Source organism: Cuculus canorus, chromosome W (assembly GCF_017976375.1).
Source record: "Cuculus canorus isolate bCucCan1 chromosome W, bCucCan1.pri, whole genome shotgun sequence".
Lineage (NCBI taxonomy): Eukaryota > Metazoa > Chordata > Aves > Cuculiformes > Cuculidae > Cuculus > Cuculus canorus.
The window spans coordinates 19,947,900-19,961,399 of NC_071440.1; the positions used below are offsets into that span (position 1 = coordinate 19,947,900).

The 13,500-nt window shown below is 42.7% G+C and overlaps 1 protein-coding gene across 2 annotated transcripts in view; it reads right to left on the reverse strand.

Annotated features, from left to right (window-relative positions):
• The window catches only part of LOC104063568 (CBP80/20-dependent translation initiation factor), a 158,016-nt gene that overhangs the window by 53,966 nt on the left and 90,550 nt on the right, over nt 1-13,500 (reverse strand). For both annotated transcript variants that reach the window (XM_054053343.1, XM_054053342.1), the window contains 2 exons: nt 2,860-3,301; nt 794-1,093 (listed from right to left, as the gene is read on the reverse strand). In XM_054053343.1, the coding sequence (XP_053909318.1) occupies nt 794-1,093; nt 2,860-3,301 (742 nt within the window). The remainder of the gene's footprint in view (nt 1-793; nt 1,094-2,859; nt 3,302-13,500) is intronic.

Genomic DNA, 13,500 nt, shown 5'->3' on the forward strand with positions numbered 1-13,500 from the left:
CAAGCAGCCAGGCACAGCATCCAAGAGACAATCTCCAACAAGAGAAAGAAGGGCAAGATGACGAGTCAAAAACTGGAGCAATGCTGGGCACCAAAAATGTGTGAAGAACAGAGAAATTAAATGAGAGCTTTGTATGTGCCACAGATGACACATGCGTGTGAGGGAATGGCCAAATGGAGACACATATCAAATTAAGGATGGAAATGCATGGTTTCAGCTCTACATGTCCTGTCTCCAGAGAGGCAGAAAGACAGAGGTCCATGTGACAACCTCCCCAGAAAGCAATCCCCCCGCAGATGGTGGTGGCACAGTAAAACATGCTCCCCCCAGCAGACTATAGGCAGGTGAAGACAATCCTGTTTCCCCATCATCCACTGCTATCATGGACCAGTTATCAGAGCCACTACTTTTTTCTCCCCCGCTCCAACTTTGCTGCCACTGATGGTTTTGGAGCAAAACAATCAACCAGTGCTGCATATACCAATAAACAAGTCACTCAGAATAATTAGCAAATACACAAATTATTTAAGTCTAGGTTGCAATCAGAAACCAGGAGTGAGCCCATCACCAGGTGATGCGACCAACAGCCTACTCAGGGACCATGACTTCACTTGATATCTCTGGTGCTGAGATGGACTTCAGTTGAAAAGAGTGGCAAAGACCCACCACTGTAAGACCCTCCAAGTTCAATTCACTTCACGCAATGGAGGTGCTGCCACAAGCAATCATTTCAGCGATAGGTCCTGGTGTGAGGTACCATATTTCCACATACAGCTCAATTATATCTCATTACCTGCAACATGTTGAGGAGCAGACTCCGGAATTTGGTTCCTTCCACCATGAAGAGGGCCATTTTGTCACAGAGCTTGGCTGCCGTGGAAGCAAAGCTGCGATCCGTCACCGCTTTCTGGTAGATGGTCTTGACTATCTCCCCCAGCATCTCCTCAGAGTTGGTAGAGTTCTGGGCTTCCTCCATGAAGGTGGTGAGCTTGGAGTCAACATCGTTGCTGTTGTTCTTCATGCTGTTGAGGATTTCAATTAATTTGTCCATTTTGTTCTTTCCAAGATTGGCAGTTTCCACTGTGACTTTGTCCTGGTCCGTGAAAAGGGAAAGACAAGGCATCTGTTACACAAGGGAAAAACAGACATATCAGCTCTTGTCCTTCCACAAACAGCAAAGGGGGGAGGGGATTGGGGAAATATATAAACAGACAGAAAATCAAAGCATCTTCTAGAGGCACAATGGTCTCATCTCAGCATTGAAAACCACAAGTGAATGAGTTCTGACCCAGAAATGTTCTCTTTCTCCATTTCCCACAGCACTCAATCCCAGAGTCCCTGCCCTCGGCTCAGGGAGAGGATGTGCTCAATGGTCCTGAGTGAGTATGTCAAAGTCAGACCCCTCTCAACTGCCTTCGGCATCTTGGACAGGCTTCTAGAGGTGTCTGCAACATGGTGATAGTGGACAGTTTTTTGTCTCTATTTTGAAAGTGCACTGATGTTTGCAAAATGCTCAGGTAACAATCCTATAAAAATATCTACTTTTAAATACATATTTAAAGATCTAAATTTAGATCAAAGATGTCACATGATCCTGGCATTAGAAAACTCTTAACTTTTCCATCTCTTTACTGTTACACTTCTTGCTTCATGTCATTACCATAGAATTTATTGCTTCTTTTCAACATTTAATTATGCATTTGTCCCTTTTCCCCAGTGTAAAGCATACATGCTGCTTGTTATGGTCTACTCCCTTCCCTTCTTCTAGTTCAATCTTAAAATGCACTATACAGTACAAACTTGTAGCATTTTTTTGTACAACCCCAGTGCCAACTGGCAGTTGTCCAAAACTCCCATCAGGAGACCAGTTTTGTTGATTACATCTACCCAAGAGTGGGTGCTTATGTGATATGTTTTTTATAAGACTACAAATTAGCAGGGCGAACATTAAAATGAATACTCTGAAAGTCTCTGCTATACTCCCATTGCTTTAAAGAATGTAAAAATAACTAATGAAATCTCTCCCTCCCCCTCCTGCCACATATATAAATAGTAAATGCATATACATTCAAAGGTATACATTTCCAATGTGCACTCCCATGGAATTGTATATGTTCAGGTTATTTTTGCTATGTATTTTGGAAATCTCGTTGGAGATACCCCCATGGATGCATTTTGCAGGCTGACAAAAGAATCTCAAGAGAAAGAATTTGAGTTCCACCGGGGACAAATTATATCATCTCCAAATTCCTCAGAAATCCAAGGCTGAATATTATTTCCTATGTAACGTGCATGCAATAGTTTTGTTATGGTTGGATTGTTGGAAGGAAAGGGAGAAGATAACTGCATTTCAATTCATTGCTGAGATAAATGGATATAAATTTTTAAGTAGCTGACTCTAACTACTCAGCATTCAAAAGTCAAAACTCTGTAATTGTGGAGACTAATTGCCTTTTTTAGACCTCTTTGCAAAGTTGATGAGCTCTGCAGACCAAGAGGCAGTCAATTGGGACCAGTCCATGGGGAAGGAGCACCCATGTTGTAGCTCACACATGCACCAGCCTTCCCCAAGGGTCTTTGCATGGATAGGGGGAGAGTTTTCAGTCTTTCTTGAAGAACACACACTGGTAGCAACCTCAACCAAGGAGGAAAGCTAAGACCCTTAGCATTATGTCAATAAAAGTCCTCCTGAAGAAGCACAAAGAAACTTCAAGAGAAGTGTTGACACTGGGAGATTAAGATAAGTTCTGTGCATTCATGGAAAGGTCCCCTAAGCCCAACCCACCCTTTCTATGGAGAATGGCCAACAGCCAGACTATTGGAAAAAGAGAAACTCAACGTTCCCCTAAGAAACAGTACCTTTTCTTTTAGTCTCTTCTGCAGCCTGTCTTTGGAAGACTGAAGCAAATTGATCTTGTGTCTTTCCCCAAAGCACTCGTGAATATTATCTTTCTGCTTGGTCTCCGACTCCTGGATGTACTGCTGAAACTGCTTCTCCACAGCCTCTGGGCCCTGCTGCGTTTCCACAGGAATATGGACTGTGCAGATGGAAGTGTCCTCGATTTTCAAATTATCAGTCTCTTTGGCGTTTCTGTGCATTTCTTTCTTGTTGGGTGAATGCTTCTGGTTGTAGTGCCATCTCCGGTTCTGGCTGTAGCCGTGGTGGCCCGTCCTGCCTGAGGAGTGGGGGGCCTGGCCTCCTTGGTAGAGTTTCTGGTGGTCCCTGCTGTGTTTGGTGCCACCTTGCTGATGATCTGCGTGCTGCTGAGACTTGTTCACAGCAGGAAGTTTCTGCTGCCGCCTGGAAAGTCAAAGGAATTCATTAGTATAACCTTTCCTGCGTGGTCCCACTAAACACCCTGGCCCTTGGCAGGTAGGCTCTACGATTCTTCCTGTCACAAAAGGGGAGCCAGTTTCTTGGCATCTAACAAAACCTAGTACCAACTCATGTCTCTAAATCTCTTTCAGTAACAGGCATATTCCAGCTGAAAGTTTTCATGAACAGTTAGATAACACGACTTTGGTTCTCAGGAAAATTTCTCTCAGGTTTCTGCACTTTCTATGTTGCTTCCACACTAAACCAGGAAAGAACTGGTTAGTCCCAGCTCAAGAGCAGGAAGTCAGGCAGGCAAGAAATATCAGGAGATATTTTTTCTGAAGGTCTAAGGAGCTCCTGATAAGCCTGGCCTACAGCATTGCTTGCTCCTCTTGCTTGCCATCTCTACTGTACCAACATGGCACTGGTTTGCAGTGCATCATTTTAAGCGTATTAAGAATTTCAGAGTAAAAAAAGCTAAAAAGCTAATTACCGAGTAAAAGAAGTGACCACACGAAATGGTTTTGTTTGGCCTTTCTTTATGTATATCCTTCGTCATTGCTACACTGTGAGAGGACACATGCATGGATGAAGAAGCTGAGGACCACGCATGACTCCAGCATCACAGGGAGCCAGGACCATTATTTCTGGATAGGAGGATGGGGAAATATGACTCCAAGCAGATAACATGGAAATTCAACAGGCACAAAGAGGAGGAATAGCCCACAAATGGTTTGCTTGAGAGACTACAGCAGCTCAGATGGGATGAGCAAGCACCTGTGTGCTGGCCGTAACTGGTAGCTGAGATGGAAGAAATGCTTTGACAGCCTTGGACATTTCGGATTTCCACATGGGCTGCAGTATGGCTCTCCCCAGTGGAGAAGGCTGATCCAACATGCCATCATCAAGGCTGCAATTAAGATGGAGACAGTCCAAGCACTGGCTTCCTTCGCCTGGGACTCTGCAGGGGTGGTCCTAAGCACTACGGCAGCTGCCTGACTGCCTGCTGCCTTTTTAATGCTCAGTATTGGCTCTGAGAGCACGTGGGATGCTTTAATGCTCAGTTCCTTACAAGGCTGCTGGAGCAGCACTGGAGGCTTTCAAGGGACATCTCCCCAGCATTGTCCCTTGAAACAGGGTAACAACTGTGAGTGCTGCAGTGACCACACTGGTCTGCATGTGTACTGGTTTTGAAGACGTTGTAATCCCCTTGTTCAGCCTCATCCCTTACCCCAAACCCCTGCCTCCATTTGGATAAATAACAGCATTTATTTAAAACCTGTCACATAGCAAGTAATATTATTTTCATCATCTGCACCGCTCAGCTAAGGGTGCTTGGACAAAGGAAGGGACCATTCACAAATACATTTCAATGGTCAGCAGATAAACAGTCTCCAAACCTGCCTGCCAAAGTCATCTGCTCATATATATAATCCTTGGCATCCCCAGGAGTTAAAACTTATTTCTCCAAGGCCAACTGGCTTTTAACCACAAAGAGCAAGGGCTCATGTTTGGTGAACACAGGATGAAGAGACTTGTTTGTGGTGGCAGTGGAAGGAATTTGTGTTTAGTTTCAGACTACCAGATCCATTTTTTTGAAATATTCAAAATGGGTATTTTTTTCCTTGCAAGCTGAGTAGCTGAATGGCAGGGAATTAAAAAAAAAAATAAAAAGAGAGAGATCAGAGAAGCTTTACTGTTTGCTGGCACTTACAAGCATTTTATGAGTACAGATTCTCCACATGAAGTTTTCCTGGCATTTCTTTGTTTCCTCTCAGTAACGCAATCACATAAACCGCTTTGTAAAGAGCAACGCTTATTAAAAGGGAAATGTCAAAATAAAAGTTAGTTAAAATGCTTATCTAGTATTAAGCTCCCACATGCTTAAGTGTGCAAGAGTTTTGCTGATATAATTCAGTGTTTGCTTTCTGTAGTTTTGCTCTTCTCTTGTCTCAAACATCTGAGTTTAACTGTTTGGGTGTACTTCTAGTCTTGGGTTATTAGCCAGACAGACTGTTACTGTATTTAGGTTGCAAATATTGCACAGAAATGATAAAAGTTGCACACAGATCCAGCTTTAATTTAAACAAAGGTGAGGCAAAACACCTGGAAATGATCTGAATACCAACCTCCATTGTAAATTCCTGCAAGAAATGCATGCAGGATATTTTTTTCCTAAAGATATAATGATATTATAAACCAAACAATTTCTGCCCAAGGGCTGTGAAAGAATCATAGAATCATAGAATGGTTTGGGTGGGAAGGGACCTTAAAGATCATCCAGTTCCAACCCCCCTGCCATGCACAGGGACACCTCCCACTGGACCAGGCTGCTCAAGGCCCATCCAACCTGGCCTTGAACACTTCCAGGGATGGGGCAGCCACAACTTCCCTGGGCAACCTGGGCCAGTGTCTCACCACTCTCATAGTGAAGAATTTTTTCCTAATGTCTAGTCTAAATCTTCCTCCCTCCAATTTAAAGCCATTCCTCCTTGTGCTATCACTACATGCCTTTGTAAAAAGTCCCTCCCCAGCTTTCTTGTAGGCCCCCTTTAGGTACTGGAAGGCTGCTATAAGGTCTCCCCAAAGCCTTCTCTTCTCCAGGCTGAACAAGCCCAACTCTCTCAGCCTGTCCTCATAGCAGAGGTACTCCAGCCCTCTGATCATCATCATGGCCCTCCTCTGGACCCGTTCCAACAGTTCCACCTCCTTCTTATGTTGGGGATTCCAGAACTGGACACAATACTCCAGGTGGGGTCTCATAAGAGTGGAGCAGAGGGGCAGAATCACTTCCCTCGACCTGCTGGCCATGCTCCTTCTGATGCAGCCCAGGATACAGTTGGCCTTCTGGGCTGTGAGTGCACACTGCCAGCTCATGTCGAGCTTCTCATCAGTGAGCACATCCAAGTCCTTCTCTGCAGGAGAAAAAAGGTTTAAGTTTAAAAAAAAACCAAACAGCTAAGCCAATGTGGAATGTGTATTTGTTTGGTTTGGGGATTTTGCAACAGGACAGGGAGAGGATAGGCAGCTCTATCCCCCATACAGGACAGCTAAAATGCAGTATCCATATGGCAAGGGGTAGAGCAAACACAAACCGAAGCTCTGCAGTCACTGATCACAAGACAGAACCCATCAGAGTTAAACAAGTTAGGAAAAAAATTTCAAGAAATAAAAGGCAAAGAAAAGAGAATGGCAAACAAGAAGCAACATCTGTGACTTGGCAGCAGGCAGGGGTCTAGACAATAATCCATCATTCAGGCAGAGAGTCGTGTACTTTTATCTTCCCAAAACCCCAGTGAAGAAGAAAAGCCAAGAAGAAAAAGGACCCTGCAGTGAAGAAGAACCAAAGCAGGGAGAACAAGGCTCAGATCTTAAAACTTTTTTGACTGTACAGCATTGTAAATGCCAGGAAGTTGGGATGACCCATCCTTGCCTCAGGTGTGACCAAGGTGCTGGGGACATAGAGAGCCCCAGGAAGGGGCAAGATGGGGATCAAGGCACCCCATCACATACACCTGCTGTGGGTTGAGTTGATGGAAACAACCTCTGCTTGCTCAAGGGCAGGAGAGCTGAAATGGTGGCTCAGGATGACCCGCCAAGCTTAGGGAACCAGACCTTGTAGGAACCCAAAGGCACTTTCCAGCCCAGGGTTTTAGGCTTGTGATGTCAAAGGGAGGAACAGCTGAAGCTTGAATCATACAGCAACATCTCCAAGAAAAGGAAGAATTCACTCCCCCCAAAATGCAACAGCTACTGGAAAATACTCCCTCTCTGCTCATCCTTTGCTGTAAGGACACAGTGCCTTGCGGGGGACCCTGTTTCAGCTACAAGAAAAAGTACCTAGAGAGCACACTATTCTCTTACTTCTTGCCTCTGTTTAATGTTAAACAACTATTTTCCCTTTAAAGGCCAAAATCTGATTCAGCTCAAAACTTCCCCTGACTTAGGTGGGACTGGGGATTTGAACATCGTTCAACGTGGAAACTTAAAGACACATTCAGAGTTACAAAGAAACTGCAGAAGAACTAAAAAAAATAAGGGGAGACAGTCAGGGTTGCCAAGCTGGAAATAAGATGGTATTGCTTGTGTGTCAGAAGAGATGGTGAGCAAGAAATGGCCACGAGTGTTGTTGGGCCTCTGGAGCCAGAGTACAGAGCGTTTGATATCCAGTGAGCCACTGGCCTGAGAAGAATCAACTTTGGTGGCAAAACCAAGAAGGAATGAAAACAATAACAGTGGTCAAATGGAAAAATAAAAATATAGGAGCATTGCAACCAGGAATGCCCTCACTGACAATGTTACCTCAAAACTGGGACTTATCTATTCTAGATTTGAAAGACTGTTTATTTACCATTCCATTACATCCAAAGGATGCAATCAGTTTTGCTTTTTCTATTCCTTCTATTAATAGTGCAGAACCAAGCCAACGGTATCACTGGACTGTATTGCTGCAAGGCATATGTAACAGTCCAACAATTTGTCAGTGGTTTGTAGCAAAAGCTTTATCACTGGTTCGTGAAATATATCCTCAAGCTCTGATTTATCATTATATAGATGATATTTTAGTTGCAGCCTCAACACCAGAACAGACAGCTAAAACTGTAGCAGCTGTAACAGTAGCTGTTACCCGAGTAGGTCTTTGTGTCACACCAGAAAAATTAAAAAAAAAATCCTCCATGGGAATACTTGAGGTGGAAAATTCAAGAACAAGCTATTCAACCACAGCAAGTTAAACTTTTATATTCTGTAAAGACATTGAGCGATGTGCAAAAATTGTTAGGGGCCATAAATTGGGTACGCCCCTTGTTATGCATCACTACAGAAGAATTACATCCTTTGTTTATGTTGTTAAAAGGAGATTCAGATTTAACCTCTCCCAGGGAATTAGACAAAGATTCTTTGGCTGCATTGGACCACGTCGCTAAAAAGCTCAGTCAGAAACAAACATTTTGCAAACGTTTAAACACCCCAATTGAATTATATATTATTTCAGCCAAATTCCAACCGTTTGGAGTTTTAGCCCAATGGGTAGAAGGTGTGTCTGACAAATTTAGACCTTTAGAATGGATATTTTTACCACATCAGTTTTCTAAAACAATAACAACTCAGCATGAAATGTTAGCTATGTTAATTCAAAAGGGTCGCAATAGTTTATTGGAATTGGATGGGATGGATCCCTTTACCATCTATGTTCCAATGACTCAACAACAAGTAGACTGGCTTTTGCAACATTCCTTATCTATACAAATTGCATTAGCAGACTTTAAAGGACAAATCAGCATTCATTATCCTCAAAGTCCCCTTTTGAGTCTGTTCGAGTGTATGAGCCTAATTCCTACCACGAAATTGAGTCATATCCCTCTTATGGAGGCGTTGACACTTTTTACAGATGGATCAGGGAAAACTGGGAAATCAGTGATTGTTTGGAGGACCAAACAAGGCATGTGGAAATTGGAAATTTGTAAAGTGTCAAGATCACCTCAAATTGTGGAATTGGCTGCAGTCATTAGATGTTTTAAGATGTTTTCACAATCCATAAACATTGTTACTGATTCTGCCCATGTTGTTGGCATTGTTTCACACTTAGAGAATGCCTATTTAAAGTATGTAGACAACGGACAGTTATATGCTTTTTTGAAGGAATTGAAATGCCTGTTAGACAATTGACATGAACCTTATTTTATAATGCATGTACGTTCTCATATAAATGAGAAGGCAATCACTGAGCTGATGCTCTGGCAGCCCCTGTAATTATTCCAGATGCATTACAACAAGCACGTATGTCACATGACTTTTTTTTAGTACAGCCCTTAGGAAAATGTTTCAGTTAACACATGAGCAAGCTCAACAAATTGTACAGATGTGCCCTGATTGTCAACTAATTCCAAACACTACATTTGGCGGCGTAAATCGTTGTGGATTAGGTCCACTTGAAATATGGCAAACTGATGTAACACACATCCCTGAGTTTGCAAGTCTAAAATATGTTCATGAGTCAATTGACACCTTTTCTACTTGTATTGTTGCTTCCGCACATATGGGAGAATGAGCAAAAGATGTAAAAAAGCATTTATTATTTGTGATTGCTATTTTGGGGGTGCCAAAAACAGTAAAAATGGACAATCGCCCGGGATATGTTTCTAATATAACAAAATCCTTTTTTCAACAATGGGGAATCATACATCTCACGGGCATCCCTCACTCACCGGCAGGGCAAGCCATAATTGAACGAGCTCATGGTACGTTAAAAAATACCTTGTTAAAACAAAAAAGGGGGGAGTCTGGGATACTCCCCTCAAGAGAGACGTTTAAAAGCTATGTATGTTCTAATTTTTTTAAATCATTGCTGAGACAACATTCCCCTAATAGAGTAATATTTTATCACGAAATCAAGCGATAACATGAGTAAAGCTAAAGTAATGATACGCAACTTAGAAACGGGATGATGGGAAGGTCTATGGCCGTTAATAATGTGGGAGCGAATGTATGCTTGTGTCTGTACAGATCATGGACCACAATGGATGCCAGCAAGATGTGTATGACCTGCATTGCAATAATTGTGGGAACTTTGTGTTATGCAACCACCATTCCATGGATCCCTGCACAATCCAAGAAGAAGACATCTGGGCAACCCTAGCCGATGCGGTAGAGCAAGATTCATTTTGTTTGTCAGTAGCAACACTAACCAATCCATTTAGCACCTGTTTAGTAGGTTTGCCAATAGATGATGTTCTTTATTAGGTGTGATAAAAGTAGATTTTAGCAAATATTTTAGTTATATAGGCAAAAATGTAACACATATAAAATATTAATTCCTTAATTAGTGTGTGTAGAAATGATTCTATATGGTGTAATTACACGTCTGTGAATATATCTAAATCCAACAACATGGCCTTGCAATTACCAAGAGGATTGTTTTTTATTTGTGGAGACAGAGCATGGGCAGGTAATTCCTTCTCATATTTCAGGAGGCCCATGTACATTAGGCAAATTTACATTATTAATTATGATTTTAAATCACAGTTTGGTTCACCGTCATCAAATAAATGCCACATTGGCAGTTTTACCTAGTCTTTTGATGAATTCATCACATCATTCAGAATCTATACATAAAAGTATTAACACCTTAGAAGATTTAACAGAAAAATTGCAAATACAGAATGAATGGAATACGTTTGTAGGACTTTTTGTTGGATTTGGACCTTGGATTATAAAATTAGTCGTGATAGGTTTTATGATATTACTTGGTTTTTTTGGTAGTATATTGATTTGTGTCCCTTGCTTAATCAAATTAGTGCAAAGTTTGATTGATAGTGTGTTAAGACAAATATTAGTGATTCACAAAAACAAAAGAGGGGGAGATGTCAGAAGAGATAGTGAGCAAGAAATGGCCATGAGTGGTGTTAGGCCTCTGGAGCAGTAGTGCAGAGTGTTTGATATCCAGCGAGCCACCGGCCTGAGAAGAATCAACTTTGGTGGCAAAACCAAGAAGGAATGAAAACAATAACTGGTCACGAGGAGCTTGGAAGGAGAAAATCATGCTGTGGAAATTTTTATGAAGGACTTCTGGGACCGGTGTTGACATTTTTAGTAAGGGATAAATATGAGCTTGTAACAATAAACTTGGTCTTAGCTTGAAACGAAAGCCGAGTCTGTGCATGTTAATATGCCACACTCGGGCTATCATTTCGCCACTGATTTTTTTTATTTAATTAACTGATCTACCTTTCAACAAATGTCTGCTCTGTTGGAGGAGCCTACACAAACAAATCTAAGGCTTTAGCTGTCTCAGTGATTACCAGCCTACGTACTCAGAAATACAGGATTCCTGCAAGTTTTTACTATATTGTTTGCTCCCAGGAAAAGGGGCCGGAAGGCACAAAGCTGAGGAAAATAACTCCAGACACATGGACAGCTGTGGTCTAAACCACAGTTGCTCTGTCCCATCAGCCCTGATCATATCCCCCTGAGTGAGACAAGTTCTCTGAGAGCCCTCACCATTTGTCTGGCATGTGGAGAGCCGAAGGACAATGCAGATCACATTCCCCTGGTGGTTGCATGGAGATTTGGTTAGGCAATTCCTGCAAATATGGAGAGATGAGAAGCTACATCCCTAATGGCACTCGGAGATATTTGTCCCACTGTGCAGAGCATCCTGTATGGCTGAACAGATCGAGATCCCATCTGTAGGCTCAAAGAGAGGGTGCTCTGGATATCCTGGTTCTTGCCTTTGAAGAACCTGCCTGGACACCATCCTTGCTTTCAATCCCAGGCAATTTTTCCTGGATGGGAGAGGGATGCTGGTTTTGTCCTGCTTTTGTGCAGTCTGATACCTGGTGGGCATGGCCAGGGCCACCCAGCAATTAACAGCTAATATGGACTTGCAACCACTAAGGCAAGAAGTTGAGAATGAAGAGCGATGCCATGGCCAAAGTCAAACCTTCTGCTTCCCCTTCATCCTTCTGATGAATGAAAACGTTCCTCACTGCACTTTTCAGACAGAAATTTTCTCTCCACTCTTTCTTCTGCCCAGGCAGGATTTCATTGCTGTGTCAGGATCAGGCCCAGGAATATGATGCTAGGTCTTTGGAGTATCTCATGATCAGCTTTGCTATTAACATGCCTGCAATAAATTAGCAATTGCTGTTATAAGGGATAGATTAAGATCTGCTGCAGAAATGGACTCTATGGGACCTTCTACTCCTATGAGGATCCCAGATCCCACTTATCCATGGTACTCCTCAACACTGGAAGAGTAGAGCATCCCCCAAGGCACGCAGCACCACAAAATCCAATGGCAAATCCATCCCTGGCCAGGGACACAGTCGCCAATGGCATGGCTCGGAGAGAGGTATCCCACCTCTGCAAGCCATCATCATGTTCCACCACCACATCCCTTCTCTTCCTCTAGCAGCCATGCAGATTACGTGGCAGTCTTGGATCCCACGAGTTGGGAACACAGTTCCCAAAACAACCAGATTGGTACCCCTGAGCAGGCACTGCTGTAGGGGTTTGCCATCAGCACTGGCTTTGAATAACGAAGGGACATCATGATACAAACTGGAAGGCCTGAAGGATCCCAGTTAGGAGCTGGTGAAATGTTACAGCATCTAAAACTAGTCCTGGAGGTCTAATTCTGCATTGGAAGGTCAACAGGAATATTTCTGAGGAGTAATTTCTGTTCTAGAGGTCTCACTTTCCCCAAAAGTATTCATCACCAAGTCTACCTCCATCAAAGGCACTCATATGTTTTACATGTGTGTATAATGACGATTTAGCATTGCTTTGGTGCAGGGAGCATCACAGTCCAGCCACAACCATTTTCTATCCTCACTATGATTGAGAGTGGGAAACACTGAAATAAGTTTGACAGTTCTACACAATTTCATCAAAAACCTCAAAACCCCACAGAAAACAACAACCACCAGCTCCAAGGATGAAGAACACAGAACTTCTGCGTGTTTTTCCTTTGGCTTTCTCTCTCAAACTGGTTTCACTTGACTCCAGTTTCATTTTTGTTTGCATTTTTCTTAGATGAGAAGGGAACAAGATGTCATGTTCTCTCCTGAAAACAAAAATGAAATTCTTCACATTTCTTTTACGCCTTTCTGTCACTAGGGTTAAAGTGTACCTCAGTATTAGACCCAGCCTGCATGTCCAGATGGATATGGCATTTTGGAAGTATAGAAAATCCACCTGTCAAAAAGGTGGTGATCAGGATCTAAAAATAATCTTGGAACAGTTGAGACATGATGCATACTTTAGGTCTTACACATATGCATCCTTGAAAACATGCAATGAACTCTAGAAGATAAGCACAGTCAACAAAAACAATACTAAGATGGCAGAAATGTTCTTGATGATGCTCACAGCATCTAGCTGCTGGGAAAAGCATGATTAAACCTTCAGATGAGCCATCTACCTGGGAACAACTCTCATCATCACCTTGGCCTTTTGGTGCAGCCACTGCAGATAACTCTCCCTTGGGCCTGGACATTATATCTGTCTCTGTTTGCTAGAGGTGATTTAGTTTGGCCTTTACAACATAACTACACTCACTATAAACCAACAGAGTTGCACTGATTTTTATGGTGAGAGGGGTGAAACACTGGGACATGTTGCCCAGAGAGGTGAGTAGATGCCCCATCCCTGGAAACATTCAAGGTCAGGATAGACAGGATTCT